Consider the following 19736-nt stretch of genomic DNA (forward strand, 5'->3'; position numbering starts at 1 on the left):
CTGAAAGGAGCTGGAAGGCTGCTGAGGGTAAATACCATGGCTGGAAGTCTGCCGCTGCTGTTGCAGAGCACTGCCAATGGAAGACTGAACAGAAAAGCAATCACAACCTACCAATAGGCATCACTTCTTTGATGCAGCCAAACTGTTCATGAATGAGTAGTGGTGAGCTGTAGTACCGTCGAAATCCCTTTGGCTGGAGGGAGAGAAAGCAAAAGCAAGTGAAGTGCATTGCTGTCATGACTGACAGTAGAAACAACCTCAGCTCTTTGGCTAGTGGTGTAACAGTGTAACAAGGCTAGAAATTTGCTCCTGTTGTTGAGTCGGTATGGGGTTTAGAGATCAGGGGTTTATTTGGTTTTTCTCCTGGAAAAAACCTCACCATTTCCCGTACTTATGTGGAAGGAGTGGCTCATATTCAGCTCCCCTTTGTCTTACACAAAAGCAGCACTAATTAATTGCAGGAGAAGTGCTGAATCATTAGAGGTTCTGGGAAGTTTCCCCTCTCCCTTTTTTCTTATATAATGTGAATTTGCATTGTTTTGTATTTGCAAAACATGTGCCTATTCTTCCCCACACTAACTCCAAATACTCTTGTTTCCATACGTGCACTTATGAAACCCAAGGAATCTAGAGCCTTTCTATAGATTTTTCTAAGGATTGCTGCTGACTGACTTTTTTTTTTCTTTTTTCTTCTTTTTTGTCTTGTAAGGTCAAAAAACTGCCTAACTCGTCAACAGATGTCTCCTCAATGTCCACTTGTAGAGAAACACAGTACAAAAGCTAAAGCTATAGCATTAAAGAATATCACAATATGGCAAGTAATGGTGCCCCATACCACTCGAAAAACCATTCTTAGAAGGTAGGTTAGACATTTCCTACGACCTCTCTATTTACTCACTTAGCTAGCAAATGTGTCAGGCAAAGGCTAAGTACCTCAAATGAAGGTGCTAACATCTAAATCTTTGGAAATGCCCTTCAAGGTGTCAGAGATTCACAGATGGGCTCTCAGCTTTCTAATCTTGGCAGGCTTTAAGAACTTCCAGTCGCTGTGAGTAAAGCCTCGTGGAGATGTGCATATTTTCCATATCCTATGTTCAGTATACATCAAAAAACCAATAGACAACTAGTTCTTTTGCTAATGAGCTGCAGTATAGATTGAGAAGGAATGAGGGTATTGATAAATTTGGTTTCTTAGATGAATAATTCCAGATTCTCTAGCCTTAGTTTGCTCCCAAACTGCTTCAGATACAACATCAGCTTATGAAACACCTGTGACTTTGCTGAATGACTTTCTGCTGTAAATCTGGCCGCTACTTTTCCACTTTGGTAAACTGTTGACCACCAGAGCTGAGGCTGGAATCAAGAAATACGTGAAACAACTCATATGATTTAGTACTTGGCTTGTCCAGGGCTTGCAGTGGGGTCATTCAGCTCCTCACAGACCAACTTCCTATACCAGAATGCCTCACACGAGGACAGTGATTATGGTTTGAAGGCATAAAGATTTGCATCAGATGTATAAACAACAACAGCTTTCACTGAATACTCTTGGAGAGAAAAGATTTTTCCCATGAAAGATGGGTTTTGTGGCCCTTTTGAAGTCAATGCTTGCATTTTTTCACCATTTAACACAGTGAAACTCTTTGGGTTTAGCTCATATTTGTTTCAGGTTGCAACAAATTCGAGAACATCTGAAACATGAACATATGTATACAGTTTTCATATTACAAATGGTCATTTTCCCAAGTTCTTTTTCCAAAATAACCAAAAGAACCATATTCCCATTAAAAGTTGTTGAGCTGGGTTACAATCATCTCAAACACAGTGGCCTGCCTTCACCAATAATGAGAATTTGCTGCTCAAAATGTGACCCAAGCACTAAGGTGCTGTGTCTATCCAGGGGCAGGTCTCCTCCCAGCCTCTCCTACTGAGAAACTGCTTCAGACTCTGTAGTATCTCACTGTGAAATATCCTTTGGTTTTCTTTTTAAGATGAATTATAGTTTCCCTTCAAGCCCTAGCAGTGGAAAAGCCAATAAAACGTAACTTGAAGGATTTTTCATTTGTTAAACTCTATCAAAATATTTTGGCTAATTTATAGCATTTCTTGAGAGATTTACGCTACACCAAGAACAGTTTAAATCAAGTGAATTAATTCTGTTATTTAGCTAAATCTGGATTATGTAGTTATTTTCACATCCACGAAGCCCACCAGATTTTGCATTTCAGTTTTGTTCAGGTTTTTGAGTAGCAGCAATTGCCCAAACTGGTAACAGGGCACCACCTGGCTTTGCTTTCCCAGCCTCAGTGAAGTGGCCTGGCATCTATTCTGCCAACGCACCAGCTGAATGCCAGCCAGGGGGCCAGGCACACAAAGTGGCTCCAGCACAAACCATTGCCTCCCACTGCACTTGCTGCCCTGAGCTGCTCACTTACCAGCTTGCCCATGCAACGCTGTTGTCCAATACTGTCTGCGCACTTGTGGTGGATGCTCATCTTACAAGCCTTACAGCGCAGTCCGTGCTTAGTGTTTGTCCCTGTGAAATGCACGGCAATGATTTAATTAGACAAAATCAATAGTTTCCATGCGTTTAACGAACGACCTGAAAGAACCGATGGGGAGGTCAGCTGCAGTAAAGAAAATATTGACAGCATTCTTCACTTTGCCTGATTTTATTCATATACATTTATACATGCATTTTCCTTATGGTCTCTCAATTTTAGGCATTTATGCCCCAGGCCCTTTCCTAGGCTCTTGCTGCCTTTAGATATATATTGGATTATGCTCTATTGTATAGTAGTCTTATCAGTGATGTCTCTGCCTCATGAATAGCAACCAAAATCCCTTTGCTATTTTGAAAGGACTCAGCCTGAGAGCCGTGCATGGCTGAGTGAGCCACTGAAGGAGCTGCCCTGGGGAGCCAGGCCATCAGTGGAGGGCCAGGTTTTGCAGATGAGAGGTATCTCCTGGGCTGGGTGAGAAGGCTAAGCCATCTCCCTTTACCATCGCCTGCCCACGTACCCGGGAACTACTGCCGTCACCTCCCTGGGCCAGTGCTGGGAAGGTGCAGGAGGGACTCCTTGCACATCCCTGGGTGGGACAGTAAGAATGCCATGGGTCTGACCTTGCTTTCCTTCACTGGCAGTGGAAAAGTTCAGTGCATCAGGTAGGGGAACTCCAGGGGAAATTTTGCCTTACAGAAGCAGTCTTCTCCCACTTGGGAACAGTAGCTCTGCATTATCTTCAACGTCAACCTACTCTTAAGTGAGAGAACCAAGTCTGTTTGCTTCCAGGCAAAACCACCCTTGTTCGAACACTCATAAGACTTCCTAAACTACGCAGAAGCAGTTAGGCTATGGCAACTCTTTTGTCCCCACAGGACTGTTTAAATGGAATGAGTAAACAACATGTCAGTTCATTATCATCTACTGCGAGAGTGAGTAAGAAAAAAGGTAGTAAAAAAAAAACCCCCAAACTCTTGACATTTTAACTAGCCCTCATTAGTCACACGTGATAGTAATATTAGTCAGAAGGATCCTACATCTGAAAGTACTCATGTAGCTTTTGGTTATTTGAGTAGTCAACGCCATGTACATGCTGTTGACTTTCATTCAGGTAATTGCTGTGTCTGAAAGAAGCACTTCAGGGAAGGGCTCATCAATTCGGTGACAAAACCTGAGCCTTAACAGGACTGTTTTCAGGGAAAAAGGTTCCTGAAGTGGCCACTTTCAAGCCAGATCAAGGCAGGCTGGAGCAGCTAGGGGTGGCTGCAGCATGCCTGGCTCAGATGCTTCACTTCTGGGCTTCTTGTAGGACAGGGAACCAACATCCTCCCTGCCTTCCTCCTGAGACTGTTGGAAAGACGAGAACTGAATGGGGCTGAATGTGTGGTGCACCCCAGGGATGCCCATGGAACAGGGTCAGCATCTGCTCGGTGCCTCTCAGCCCCCTCTCAGTATGTGCAGACATCTAGCCTCATTCCTGGGGTCTTTTTTCCTAGTACACACAGGATTTACTAGAAGAACACATCCTTGGTTTTGTTTTATTTTTTCCCCCTGCACAGCTCCACTTGTATTACTGTGCTGTGAGTTTTTTTTCAGTTATAGTTTCTTTTCAATAACACATACTCAAACTAATATTGATGTCTGTGGCTTTGTGCTTTTATTACTGATGCTGAAATGCTGAATCACCCTTCCTGATGGTCAACAACTGACACAGTGAGGAAACAGGGCTTTCTCCACATTTTAGTATTATATTTATAAGGTGGAATGTAAAAAAGGAAAACAGCATCATGCTTTGCCTATAGAACACGTATTTAGTGTCAGTGCTTACACTAGATCCAATTCTCCTCTTACACTGTTCTGCACTGGCATAACTCTCACCTGCTTTACCAAGTTACTTCAGAGATTCAGCTGAAAAGGCAAGCAGGCTCACAGTCCTTTCTGCTGGCTGTTTTACGCTCTTCCAGACATTTTAGTATTAACATTACAAGGTGGATATTGGGCTTTACATGTTATAGCCATGTGATCACAGAAGATACACATTTACCAATATAACTGTGTATCCAAATGACATGGAAAATGAATGCAAATTGTCTGTGTTATTTTCAAAAATCAAAACCCAGCTTCTTCAGAACAGAAATCTGTGGTCATGTGAAAATGAGTAAGACAAAGTACAGAAGAGCAATGCTGTATTTCTATTGCTGAATGCCATTTGTTACCTGTGGGTAGGTAAGTAGTGGCTTCAAAGAGAGCAAAAGTATTTCAATCACACACTTGAGTCTACAAGAAGTCTTTGTAAATTGAAATGAAATTCCCTATAACTACCAAAAGCTTTCGTCTTTTAATTCCTTGTCATTTCTAACTACATGGTTTACTGTGGGACTAGGCAGCTTGGAAATAATTTGCATGTATCTCCCTGCCTCTTGCTGAGTTATAACTAAAGGGCTTAAAGAAGCAACATTTATACTGTATTTACATTTAACTACAATCTCTCAGGCTCTGTAAATGGCATTTCTGCAAGACCCATTTTCTTTTTTCCCCAGGATAATGCTTTCTTCTTCAGTTTCTGATCTCCATCACACTAAATCAAACCTCCTCAGAGAATCATGACTAAGCTATTTCAAAACTGCACATCAGAGATTAGACAACTAGATATTGGCAATGTATCTGACCCAACAGCTCCTGATATTCAGAACTGAGGCAGAGCGACAGCTCACGTTATGGAAAACATATGGTATAGTTTTAAATGGGACCAGGGTTTGACCTGTTGCATCAGGTTTTGGCCTCCCATGTAGGCAAACTTGTTGACCTTACAGTTGCCTGAAAGGAGCTAGTTTTGGAAGGCATCCTGGTAATTTGAAATGGGGAAAAAGCAGGTAGAACATGGATCTTGCAAACCAGCTATGAAAAGCTGAGTAAGTACGTTGAGAGGCCTACAGTTATTCTAGTATAAGAGAATATTTCATTATGGCTATAGTAGTAGCACAGGATATAGCGATGTGTTGAAACATTATTTGCCAATAAATTCCCCCAGAGAGCGTGAGAAAGCTAGCAATTTGGTCTAAACATACACTAAATAGTAGAATTTAAGTGGTATTAATGACTAAAAGTAAAAAATTATGACAATGACAACAACAACAATAATATTAATAATAGCAACACTATAATGCGGCAGATTATTTGAAGGGAATTTGCATAATTTCACTTATCTGCCATAAGGTACCAGGGGTTGTTTGAATTTTAAAGCCTCTCTGTGGTGTTCTTATTCCCTCTAGGTTAATCTTTCTGTAGACAGAAGCATGGGGAAGGGGGAGAGTAAGGAGCGAGTTCACATTTGGGATGGCCACAGCAGTGTCTGGAAGGGGCAGTGTTACTGCAGAAGTAGTAAAGTCTGGGATACTAAAACATTCTCCGCAGGGATTTCTGCTGAATGTATTCTGATGACCTGCAAGCCCAACCATCACTGTCTGGGGCACTGCTTCCTGCCCCACTAAATAGCTGACAGCCTGATTGCAGCCTACCATTTATTCCCACTAGCAAATATTCCCTATGCCAACCTTAAAGCACAGCTGGAAGCTACTGGTATAAAGTACTCACTGAAATGTCTTAGTCCAACTGGAATCATTTCAGTTTGTGGTGGATCAGAAATAGAGGCACTAAAAGCTTAACAAACAAGCTGAAGTTGGAGTACCCTAATTACTTTTTGCTCTGGTATTCATTCAAAGGGGGAGTAGACTAACAGCTTTGATTGACTCTTTGCTATTACCTTCAAAAAGTAATCATCCCTCCCACTCTCTTCTCCTAAGACCCTTACTAAGGTTACTTAATCAAATTGTTAAATGCTGAGCATGCCAGAACAAAGGTTTCGCTCAGCCGCTTTTTGATTGCAATCTAGGGATGTGATTGTAACTATTTTTATTCAAGACACACTTTGCTCACTGAACAGGGCGGACAGTGTTCAATGAATGGGCAGCTCTATTCAATACACCTTTTATGTGTGTCCTTAAGCATCATCTCTTGAGTACCATATTATCCTAATTCCAAATGGAAGGTGATTAATAGCCTCATGGGCTTTCTTATGGGCTCACTGTCTTTGTCTCTTTATGCCTTGCAATATGAGCATGTTTGCCAGAACTTGGATGGGATGGCTCACATTTGAGAGACTAATGGGTAAAACTGTCAGAGGTGTCACTGATATGGCACTATTTGATCCAGATTCTGGAGTTTAAGTTGTAAAAATTGCAAGCTTCTAAAACCGGGCATTTAGAATGGAAAGTATTGGAAATGTTTGACTGCCCTGTAATGCCCGTAAACATAATTGTCAATGTGGTTGTGAAATTCATATAAAAAAACCCCACTCACAATTACATTTGCACATATGTCCTCTGTGTCCTATGTATTTATGTATCTATTATCTCACAGTCTGTAAAGGCTGGTATTCTTTTTGCAAATGAAAAAGCCAAAACTGACAAAAGAAAAAGTGTTTCGCCGGAAGCAAATAAGGAAATTTGATGTCAGGATACCTGAGTAGCTCTTAAATAAACTTACAAATGAGGTTCTGCCACAGTCATTTTCTTCAGACACAAGCTAATGCATCCAGACACCCAGCACTGGAAGGATGTGTTGTTTTGAGAAGAGGGTCATGTTTAATAATGCCTTGCTAGAAACACTTTACGACTGGGTCAGCTCCCATTTGAATGTCTAAACCAACGGCTAGGTTTTCCAGAACAGCCATGGAAAATAGAGGCATAAACTGTTCTGATAATCTGACCGTAAATACTACCAAAATGCCACACTGCATCGCTTTTGTAAATCTAAGCCTTTTCTGAGGAAGTCTAAATGGAAAGAGAACACCTCAATATAGGTGAATGGAAAGGTTTGGAGGCAGCGAGGGACAGAGATGGGGCAGAATCTGATTCCCAGTCTTTATGTCTGTCTCTCCTCTAAAAATAATTTAGTAACTACTCTGCATTTCAGGAAAGTGACATTTATCTTAAGGAATGCAAAGGAATTGTTTGTCACACACATGAGAAGGGAACGTTTATCACCCTCTTAGCCAGCACCACTAGAGCCGCAGCACCATTAGTTGGTGTTTTTTGCCTGTTGTTTTGAGGCTCAACATAAGATTAACAGCTAGAGAGGGAGAACGAGCCCTACAGCCTGGAGAAATTGGAAAGAAAACCGCAGATTTTAGTAATGACATGATGTTATGCTAACTGTATAAAGGTAACTATATATTAGGCATTTGTGCCAAAGTGGGGGAAAAGAAAAGGATAGCATAAAAAGATTCAGGTCTATAAAAGAAAGAAAGAAAAAGACATATAGAGACTGTCACCTCCAACTAATCCAGCTATGACCCAACAACTATTTTGTATCATTCCAGCTGAAAGGAAAATGCCAGTCAGAAATTGTTTTGATTTAAAACTTTAAGAAATAAATACATTTTAAATTACTTATTTTTCTGTAGAACAACTTCTGCTGTGGGAAGCTGATAAAAATAATAAGTGCCTTACCCCTTCCTCCCCAAGCACATTTACAATTGTGACCAGAAATTTATCTCCATGCTGGAATTTATGGGAAATGGAGAATTTTAAGCAAGCTGGGCCAGTATTGAAGCAGCGAAGGGTATAGGATGTCACCTTAGAAAGAGAGAGATAAGTCCCTGAAATGGCACTGGTGCCCTTGCAGTCATATCTATGTATTTGAGCAACCTTCCCTCCTGCCCCCTTCTTAATTTTTAATCAATTGTTTTTGTGTAAAAACTGTGATGGTGAAAGGGAGAGTATCTTTAAAAATTCCTCTACGGCTACTGCCTGCTTCCATGTCTGGCTGCTGCTGGACAAGCGCTCGCCCTCCTCCTTCCCCTGCTCTGCTTCAGTCAAGAGTTGGTAGATCAGTGGATGGCATTTGCCACAGAGGACGTCCACACCCAACTTAAAAATCTTGAGCCTAATTACCCTAAATCATTAGGTTTGCAGGGGTGAGCTGGGCATCCCTTTGCTTGCCCTTCTTTGTCCTTCAGCCTCCTCAGGTGCCCCCCTCTACCTCAGGAATTTCCCCCTTTCTCTGCCCTAATACCTGGCACCCTCCTGCTTCTTTTTTTTTTAGCTGATGCTGGGACCCCATTGCCTGCCCCAGCTGACATCATGGAGATGACAGAGGCACAGGTCCTTACCTGGTCATCAGGCGAGCTATAGTTCAAACCTGAACCTAGATTTCCCCAGCCAGCCTAGATGGTTTGCTGTTAGAAGCCATTGCCATCTGCAGTGCCTGACTGATAACACAAGCTGATGGATGCACAGTTGCCTTGTATGTTGACTGATACACAAATATTCACCTCACATAAAATTACCAGAACTATTAGCAATTCTGCCATTGCACTTCCCACTGCCAAATACAGGACCGAATGGATTGTTCAAAAAAGTAATCAAAAGAGAACATAATAATTTTGCGGTCTGCTGTATGTTGTTCCTAACTGGCCCACAGATAAATGTATCATGGCAGCTCTTGGCTTTGTCTTTTTGATGATTCAAAAGGATCAATGTTCTTTTTTTAAGGAGGCCCTTTACAGATACTTTTCTCTTTTGACCTGACTCAATATTCTACACTTACTTGAACATTGTGGCGAAGGCACTCTATGGATGAACGACAGGAGCATACAATGAAAAAGTTCAAAACATACAGAGAAAACCAGGCAAAAATCTGGTTTAGGCAGCATGGGATTGACTTCAAAGGTCTTTAATAGGGGCTGGATAGGTTGTGTTGGTTTTTTTGTGTGTTTTTGTTGCTGTTTTCTTTTGTTGTTTGTTTTTATGGTTAAATCTACCAGTTCAAAATGTGCAGAGTTGTGGGCAGGCTAAGTCAGTAGCTGCTTGGGATGGGGGTACACTGTACAGGGACATTCAACAACATGTGGGAGCTAGAAGAGGAACCCTCCATTTGGGACCAAGCTGCCAAGTCTGGACTTGACACCTGGACTGGCTGGAGTTACCTGTTACCCTGAGTCCACCTTGTGTCTGTCTAAACCAAATGGGTGGGAGGAGAAGTTAGGAGTCATATATTTACATTCTGTACAATAGGACTTGATGGCCAACCATGGTACCTGTCCTGCCAAATTAATATATTTCAGGTTAGATGTTACTGAGAGGTGTGGGTCTGTTTGAGTGCCTACCCCAACCCAATTTCCCCATCACAATATCCGATGTTTAAATAGCAAAGTTGCCTTGCATGTAGGCAGGCTACAAAACAGTGCATAACATTAGAACTAGCGACATAGTTTTCTTTAGAAACGACATGCTGAGAAAAAACTGAGGCAGTAATAGGCAGGTTTTTCTTTAAGACTGTTACAGAGAAGAAAAATATCCCTGCTAAAATAAAGTCCTTTCTAACTTCATGGTTTTAAAACATACATATCAGGGAAAGGAAATGCCTTTAGTCCTCTTACAAATCTACTCTGCAACTCCTTGACAAAGAACTTCCAATGCTGCCAGACCTTTTATTCTGTCGTTCAGGAACAATGAGACTTACTTAAAATGCAAATAGGCCTTTCCTGTCTTTAAGTGCAAAAGGGATTCTCATTCTTGATGCCTGGTGATCAGAAGATGATGAAACTTACTGCCCTGTGCTGAAAAATTTGACCACAAGAGGGTTTTTTTGCAATGCGCTTTTCACATATTCAGCAGCTTTGCTATAAATGTCTGTCCCTGAAAGGAAATATCCACCTCCGTGTTCTTAAAATATCATCTCAGGTTTTTGATCATCTAAATGTTAATTAAGATGCTGGAATGCCATGATAAATAAACTAACAACTAACTGTTATTGAAAGAGAAAGTCCAAGTCCTCTAAAACCCGAACATGTTAAACCATATCTAACGTCCTTTAAACAAACTGACACTGCTATCTCCACACCTGTTTTTCCAGACAATTTTATAGACAAATTTCTAGACAATTTCCTAGATTGCGGAGCCTGTAATTTCAGATCTTTGCACAGGCTTGCTTTGCTGAGAAGAAAAATAGCTCAAAGAAGGTGGATATAGACTTGCCTATGGGAGGTGATGTTGAACTGCTCCAGAGATGATGATGGTACCAGAGCTGAACAGGACAAAAAAACATGAACAAATTAAACCTGGTGTGGTGTCCCAAAGGAGGATAAGCAGATGGTCTTGGTTTCAGTAAAATTAGTAAACACAGTGTGTTCAGTAACTCTTCTTAAGATGAAGATAATGAAAGTCAGATTTCAAACAAGATCTCCCTGTTGTCAGGCTTAGGTATTTGTACCTATGTTCTTACATGTGTCGAAATGAAAAGCCATTCAGTTAAAGCCTTTATTTTGTGTTTTGAGATGCTTTGAAAAAGAAGTTGAATTTTGTATGGCCACTTTTACATGCCAAAATTTTGATCTTTCAAGGGCCTTGTACTATTATAGAGGAGTTAAAAAATGGAAACCCAACATCTGAACAAAAACTATGCTGGGAAATGAAGAACAGGGCTCTGGGCTTGCTGAAAACGTGGGAAAAGAGTTATGAAACAAAAGAACAGTCTGCCCTCAGCAAAGGGATTTAATATCCTCTCTGGTCTGCTAATGGGTTTTTAACATTGCCTGTTGCTTACAGAGCTCCATCACCAATGAGCTTGAAATGAGAGGCTGCTACATGCCAGGAGGTTAGAACAATCAATTAAGACTGAAAGTTTTAGTTCAAAAATACGCCTGATATGTAAATAGTCACTTACTCTCTGGCCTTCTGCTGTTGCAAACTTGCTGAGGTTTTTGGCTCTTTCCTCCTGCAGCAAAAATGTTCCCTCATCAGTGCAACCTCTCGTTGTTCCTGGTCTTTGTTAGCACAGACTGGCAGTGGTGGGCCTCGCATGTGAAATGCTGGTGTGTGACTCACCATGGCCACCAGTCCCCTCTCTCCCTCTTCCGCCCATTTCCCAGTAGCTAGTGATGGAGCTGGAGAGTGGAGCAACAGAAGATGATGACACGTGACTCCACCCAAAAATCTAGTGCATGGCCAGGATCTGGCCACACACAGGCTTCTGCTCCGAAGCTGTTTCTTCCCTTGGATCACACATAGTTGAGGACTTCATCAGAAGCTACAGGTGTGTCAGCATGATTTGCTCAGACTAGAGATGATCCAGGGCACCGCTGTTATTAACTGACTGGGCAGTTGTACCAGTTTGGTGGAATCAGTTTTGAGGGAAGTTATTTTTACAGTTAATCACAATGTGTTGCTTCTTCACAGAATTTTACAATCACATTTTATAACAGAGTTTCAGTTTCTTATCCACAGCAGCCTTGAAACTGAATAATTAAATGGGAAATGTGGAAAAACATTGAAACAAAACTTTTCAATGCAAGTGTAATTTTTTAATTTTTCTTTTTCCACAAATAGTTACTGATTTCAGTGAAATCACACAAGTTGGGCAGAAAAACACTTTTTTTTTGCTACTGTCATCTGCTCAAAGAGGCAATCTCAGCCTTCACTGTTACGACCTGAGAGAATTTAATACTTGACACATATCAATGCTGGCCTAAAGCACACCTACAAGTACACTTCCACGGGGCATCAATCATTGTTTAAGTTTCTGACAAATAATTGTACAAAAGTTTCTGCAGCCCAGTAATGCAAAAGGAGTATTACTTGCCTAGGGGTCAATCTGGGGAGCAAAAAACATGGACATTAAGCTCAAATTTTACTTTGTTTCTATACTTTTAAATCATTAAAACAAAAACACCAAATATCTGCTAACATGTTGTCTACCAACATAAATAATTCAGTGCATCACTCATAAACTGTCCACAGTTAGAAAATATTTGCATTATCTAAATTCACCCTGGATTCAACTAGGAACAAGCTAAGCCACCTCAAGCTGTAGCTTCTCTCATCTACACATGTGGTTTGTGCTAGCATGAATACGTGGCCTGTTGTCCAAAAAAATCTTAATTAATGTTGACCATAATTGTCTTACCACTATCAGAGATAAGGAAAGCCATAGGGGTAGCAATAGGCTTGGTAGCTGCAACTGTCTGGCTGTGCAATGATGTAACCTATAAAAAATACTAGCAAAATTCAACAGATAACCTTCCTTTTAGCAAAACGATTTCCAGTGCAACAGGAGCTGTTAGTGGAAAGTCACTGAAGACATAATTTGGAGGGGAAAAAAGAAAAGCAGATCAGTGTGTTTGATGGCACTGACACATAGCTGGATCTTACTAACAGAGCTGGGTCAATACACATACTCAGATTTAGGAGCGGTCATCATCAAAAAATAGCTGAAATTGTGAACACAAACAGGCAGCAGATAACTAGTGTGTAAGTGCGTGGGTGAATGCCCCAAACCGAACTCCTGAACTCTCAGACAGAAGCCTACTACTTGCAAGCTCCAACCAATATGGACTGCTTGGAAATTTTGACATTTCAACTAAAGTGATGCATCACAAATCCTTCAGTGAACAAAGAGACAGGAGACTGACCCACTAGCTAGAGGCTGATCACGTGCTGTTCTTATGCACATACACTTTTTAGATTGAAGGAACTGGGAGCTTAAGAAAGAAGATGTGGTGTCAGGAGAGGGGTTACTGAAAGGAAGAAGTGGTCTTGGAAAGAAGGCAGCCCCAAAAGAAGAAGGTGAAGATACTGGTCTGGGAAATGGGGGAAGATTCTGGAGATGAAGAAGCCATGGACATCAATGCCAGGGGATGCCCAGTGGTTGGTAGTGCCTGAGACCAGTAACTGCAAGCAGCGTCACAGCAGAAACCAACACAACTTTCTCCCCAGTCAGCAGTGACCTCACTACAGGGAAGGGGAGACCTAGAGAATGAAAAGCTGGTGGGTGGGAGCATGAGAAAGTAGAAACAGGGTAAAAGCTGTAATGTCACCGATTCTTCAATAAAACCTGGTATCCAGTTCCTCTGCACATTGGCATTTATGCTGTCTCACCCTTGACAAGAGGTTTGCATAATTTTTGATTGGTTGCTTAAGAAACAGCCTAAATTTCCAGATGGGGCATTTTCAGTGAGCATCCATGAGAGATGTACCCAAACCCCATCAATGTCTTAAGTATTGAATTTTCTGTTGCTCTTCAGAAAATCTCTCTGTTTCAGCTAACAAAGAGTTTGTTGCCCTTGGAGGATACCACTAAGTGGTTCAGTCTCCAAAGTGTGTCATCAGCTTGTTATGGAAAACAACTGTTCATCAAAGGCTATTACTCATCTGCTGCTCTCCAAGAGAAACCATCCTGTGTCCTCCCTTCTGGTGATATTTGGGACCCATCATGCTCAGTGGCCGTTTATCCCATTGTGCTGGATTTGGCTGGGACTGGGTTAATTTTCTTCATAAGTAGCTGGTAAGGGGCTATGTTTTGGATTGGTGTTGAAAACAGTGTTGAGAACACAAGGATGCTTTTAGCTACAGCTGAGCAGCGCTTACCCAGAGCCAAGGGCTTTTTCTGGTCCTTGCACCACCCCACCAGCGGGTAGGCTGGGGATGCACAGGAAGCTGGGAGAGGACACAGCTGGGACAGCTGGCTCCAACTGACCAAAGGGATTTTCCACACCATATAACTTCATGCTCAACAATAAAACTAGGAAGAAGGCTGGTGGGAGGGCTGCTGCTCAGGGACTGGCTGTGCATGAGTTGGTTGGTGAGCAACTGTTTTCACTTGCATCATTTGTCTTTCTTGGGGTTTATTTCTCCCTCTTTGTAATTTTCCTTTGACTTACAATTTATTATAATTATATTTTATTTCAATTATTAAACTGTTTTTATGTCAACCTGTGAATTTCCTCACTTTTACCCTTCCACTTCTCTCCTCCATCCTACTTCAGGGAGAGTGAGTGAGCAGCTGCGTGGTGCTTAGCTGCCGGGTGGCATTAAACGATGATGCTCATCCAGAGGTTACTAATGGAAAATAGACTTCCATGCTCAGCTGTGCTGAGGGACTAGATCTAGCAAAACAGACCAAGCACCTTGGTGTAGCCTCTCCATACTTGCTAGCTGTAACAAACAGACATCTCCTCACTTTGCATCTGTAAACAGATGTGCAGATGAACCCCTGATGACACAAATATGCTCTGCCTGGGCTTGCAAAGAAAGGCAAAGTGGTGGAACAAAATGATTTAAGCCCATTGATGATGGAGCTCTGGAAGCAACCAGCAATGTTAAAAATTCATCTCCGTGCTTCACAAAAAAAGATCTGGGGCAGCACAAACACTATGTGGTGAGTTTCATGTGCCACAGATCTTGGGATATGAAAGATTGCTACACTTCCGAGAGGTGCCTCTACAAAACCAGGCAATATTAGCACTGCAGATACAAGTTCCTGCATCAGTAGACCCAGTCCTCATTTGGAGGGATCTTCCTGTGCATTAAAGGCTGAGGAAGCCAGCCAGGAACGTACTGACTATAACGTTGTAGTTCACACTGGCTCAGGGACTATAGCAGCCATATACCATTTCCTCTCTTAGCTGGGAAAGTGGAATTGTGGTAGGCAGTAGGGGGAAGATGTAGCCACCTTCTTTTCTTTCTTTCTTTTCTTGTTTCCAGCCCTTCTACTAAGTAGGAAATAATCTAATGGTCAAAACAAACTATTTCAAGATTTACAAGATCACTGCCTGCATGTTATAAAGGAAACTACAATGCAGTGACAATTTTCAGCTGCAGAGTGCCTTCAGAATTAGAAGTGAGAGAAGGGATCCATGTGTGGGCAGCACCCTTCAGCGTGCAAGACAAACTTAAGTCAAAGAGGAAGATGTTATAGATTATATATATATATGTATACCTGGAAAACTAAAATTTAGGCCATTTACAGAAGGTAATTGCTAAAGTTGCATGTACTTGTGTTCATATTACCAAAACAGAAAAAAGCATGCAATGCTCCATGTAAGCCACAAGGATCATTGCTCTCCAAGACATCTTTCTATATTAAGGACAGCAACAAGAGACTGTGGGTAGGCATTTTACTCTACATGATGGCAACGCTCTATTTCTTGCAAAAACATTTCTGCTAATTGCCTCGCTTTATGACTTCTGCAGCTCACAGTGAGGTGAAGCTCCTAATAATTTCCCTTCTAGATGATGCTTTTGTCAGCTATGTGGCAGTGTAATTATCTACATAACAGTGATACTCTGGTAGACAAAGACTCTTAAGTAGAAAAATAATGTTTTTACTAGAAGGTCAGCTTCAAAGAAGATGCATTTAATTTGCTTATCTGAAAACACCCGATGTTCCATATGAGCTCAGGAAAAGTACATGGCAGGACATAAAAAAAGAGGAATCTTACATTCTGCTTCTTCCCTAGCTGTTTAAAAACCTTAAATTTACTGTTATGTTCTTCACTAGAGCTGATGCAATGGCCACTACTGAGTAGAGTGTCTGGTGTTTTTCAGTGTAGTTTTTGGTCAAAAATAATCTTAGCTAGCGTCACATTAAAATACTGATTGCTGGAAAATGTTTATTGTTTTCCATCTAATTAATTAGGCAGCAAATGTTGGCCAACATCTTTAAAATATCTTTTCACTGAGGATTAACTGCAGTTTTATATTAATAGCTATTTCCCCAAAGTTACAGTGAGTGTGAAAATTATCTGGTAACAAATGTGAAACATGCTTGATGCTGTTCAAGGACAAATTAAAATTTAAAATACATTTCCACCCTCTTTTCTCAGCTAAGCAGTTCTTGATTATCCAATTTACTGATAACGTTCTTGCCTCATCTCAGAGGTGGAAGCCCTCCCAGAGGATAAACAGACTAAATATTTGCTTTAATGTAGGTTTAACTCTTCATTACCAAAGATAATGTGTAGCCCTGTGTAGCTACTTTACAAATGTGGGGCTGCGTGAACTGGATATGAATTGGACACTTTTTGTCATGCTCATTAAAAATAGGGGATGTACTGACGGAGCACACCTATACTGCATCTACCATACGTATTTCTACCTCTTTCCATCTGCTCCTTCCCACTATATGTATTTTAATAGAGACATTATCTACTTTCTGGAGATTTTGCAGAGTCCAGATGACATTGTCTACATCTGACCAGTCTATAACTGTTGACTGCATCCTGTACGGTTTGATTAATGTAGTACTTCACATTTCCAGAAGGCTTTTGTTTAGCTTTTCTTATAGGGCTCCTCTCAAAAGTGGGAAGGTCTACACTTATGGAGAATTATTAACTTAAGAAAGAAATCATAGGAGAAGCCAGGTTCAATTTGAAGCTGATAGATATGTTAAAATTATTATTTTGCATCAATCTTTTGTAGATGTGTGTTAAAAAATACAATGTTTTTGTTCACCCTAAACCCTAGCACAGCAGGTCAGAGAGGACTGAAGTAATTCTCAGTCACACCAGTTCTCAAAAGTGCCACAAGATCTAGGTGTCCAGAGCCAGTCAGCATCGATTGGAACAAGAACTTAGGTCTCCTAAATTCCAGAGCAGATTTACTGGAGGGAAAAAGGAGGGAGAAACAGGGACTTCAGGCCATTTAATAACATATGGGATGGCAGCTGGTGCCAGTCGCCGACAAGGTTATACCGCTGCCCTGTTTCCTCACAATCAAAGCCAAAGGAGGCTGGATTCAGTGGCTTCCAATACCCTCTTTCCATAGATAAACTCTTTGCCTTGTATTAATAATAAATGACTTTCACACACACAGTTTTATACTGTAATAGTCTATCACCTGGAAAATAGATCTGGGAAGGCTCTGCTGTGACTGCAAAAGCCCATTGGAGAGGTGGACATGAAGCTGCCTCCACAAGCTGCTCCAGGGGCATCTCCTCCTCACTGGCAGTTCTTTACCCTTCTCTACAGGGGACAACTCTCATACTGATGCAGTGGCAACACAGACCTCTTCCCCCAAGGTCACCTGGGCTGGGAGATGCTAGAGAGACCGGAAAAAGTAGAGGGCAGGGTGAACATGGAATGAATATTATTTTTCCCTTTATCCTGCAAGAAAAGCCTCAGTTAATAAAAATGCTGCCTCTTTTTTTATTATTTTTTCTTTTCTTTTTTTTTTTTTTTTTTTTTAAAAGAGCTCTGGAAGAGTACTCCAAACTACCTTAGCCTTGGTAACACAGCTTCAGTTACAATCATGCTTCCCAGGAGTACTTCTACTTTGTCTAGCTGCCAAGCAGTGGTGATCAACCTGTGACTGTTTACCACATCCTGGTCTGGCTGGATAATGCTGAATAAAGGCAGGCTTGGATCAAAGCAGAAAGTCTACTTAAGGGAGTGAGGCAGCAAGCTTAAAAAGTCAGGAATATTCTTTATAAGGGAACTGATCAGACTGAAAGCAGAAAACACTCTGTTGTAGTTCCTGTGACATTATTCTATATTTAATATACATCCACATAAATTACAGTTATATAAACACTTCCTCAAACTATGGACTTTTTCCATTACTTACTAGTAGCAGTTACTGATAGTCTAAGACAGGGGTCCTCAAACTTTTTAACCAGGGGGCCGGCACGCGGATGAAGTGGCAGGCAGTCATCTGCGGCTGCTTGGTTTCCCCCCCCCCCAACCCTCGGGGGGGGCGGGGGGGTTCTGTATATACCAGGGGCCAGACTGAGGACCCTGGGGGGCCGTATCCGGCCCGTGGGCTGTAGTTTGAGGACCCCTGGTCTAAGAGAAGAGGTTCAGATATAGCAGCTAACAGAAATGGGGGACCATAGCTCCAATCCAAATCTCTATTTCCTTCATTCTTGCATTTGAAAAGCTGGGCCAATTTACCAACTTTCAGCCTAGCTCTGTGGAGGGTGTTGCATTACATCTTTGGGGATAAAAGTGGTTGAAAGTTCTAGTAGCTGTAGCAGCATAGTGAAATAAAGAAATACAGGCTGCTTTTAAAAGATGAGGCCAAATAGAATTATTCATGGCTCTCTGTTGGTTGGTTGCAACCCAGAATGAGTGGCTACACCAGAACAGGGTGTCAGTCAATACTGAAGGGATAGCACAATTTCTCTGCTTAAGGGGTGTTGGTTAGTAGACTAGAAGTAAACTGTGCTAGGGGTTTATTACTCGTTTTAGCTTTTTGCTTGCTTGCTTATTTTTTACAGGTTTCTCTAGCTGGAAGCTAGTTAGTTCCCTGGGAAGGCAGGTGCTGAGTTATTTACCTCCAGAGCTGCAAAGGGTGGAGAATGTGCATCCAAATGAAACTTGTTTGCCCTGAGACCAAGTATAAATGCTTATTATTTCAGGTACCTACGCCAGCAATGGCCTGATCCAGAAGGACCTGGTTTTGACTATCATTGGACATTGCAGCCCACAATTTTTGTCTTTCTGAAAGTTTGTGGCCTTTTTAGCATGCCTTTCCAGGCAAAGATACCCCAACAAGTGTGTCAATAAAACATGTGGTTAGTCAAAATTCTGTGTTGGCCTTAGGGTTAAGCTTGGAATGAAGCTGCTAAGTACACTCTTGAAACACAAAGAAACATCCAGCAATGTTATTATAAATTAGCAGCTATTTCTTTAACACACAGCTTTAAAGTCAGCTATTTTTAAGAGCAAAGTGGCTTACTTTTTTGCTACCCTACTTATATTTGACTTAAATGGGAATATATTAATTGAATGTAATATGCTTGGAATGTGTGGAAAATAACATTTTTTCCATATGAGTCAGCACAGGAAATGAACTGCAAATGAGTAAAATGTTGAGAAGTCTACAGATGGAGGGTTTTTTTAAATACACAATGTTTTTCAAGAGTAGAGTACTGACATTATGTTTTCTTCAAGAGTCAAGTATCACAGAGAATGACTGATGACACACCAGAGACTGAAGAAGAGCAAGTACTTGCTTCTGATCAGCATAGTTTAAGACTCTGATCTGATTCAAAATTAATGTAATAGTTTCTAACTTTTCTGGTGCCAGGCAGTTTTGCATCCCCTTACTGGACACTGCCAAAGCTTACCACATTCTTGCTAAACACAGAAAATGGTAGATAACATGAAGCAAACTCAGAGGTGTTCTGACTTGATTTTCTTTTCACAGTGATGCAAAATAAACAAATCAGTGTCTTCTAAATAACAATCTAGTGATACATTCCACAAGACACTTTGATTTTCAAAATTTTCCCTTGTCTGCATTAGCTATTAAAATAGTAATAAATACTACTGGTAAGAACGGCAAATGAACGGGTTTCTAAGAGTCATACTGTGAGAGGATGTTTATGGGTGGATATATTTAGGAAAATATGTAACCCACACGGAGCTGAAACCTCAGTCCTAAACTAATGAAT

At 41.2% G+C, this 19736-nt stretch overlaps 1 protein-coding gene across 3 annotated transcripts in view; it reads right to left on the reverse strand.

Annotated features, from left to right (window-relative positions):
* Positions 1-19736, reverse strand: part of STAC (SH3 and cysteine rich domain) — an 85370-nt gene that overhangs the window by 29480 nt on the left and 36154 nt on the right. For all 3 annotated transcript variants that reach the window (XM_080384931.1, XM_080384930.1, XM_080384932.1), the window contains exons 3-4: positions 2436-2536; positions 112-193 (exon numbers count right to left, since the gene is read on the reverse strand). In XM_080384931.1, the coding sequence (XP_080241057.1) occupies positions 112-193; positions 2436-2536 (183 nt within the window). The remainder of the gene's footprint in view (positions 1-111; positions 194-2435; positions 2537-19736) is intronic.

Source organism: Falco punctatus, assembly GCF_963210335.1.
Source record: "Falco punctatus genome assembly, chromosome: 4".
In the NCBI taxonomy this organism is placed as follows: domain Eukaryota; kingdom Metazoa; phylum Chordata; class Aves; order Falconiformes; family Falconidae; genus Falco; species Falco punctatus.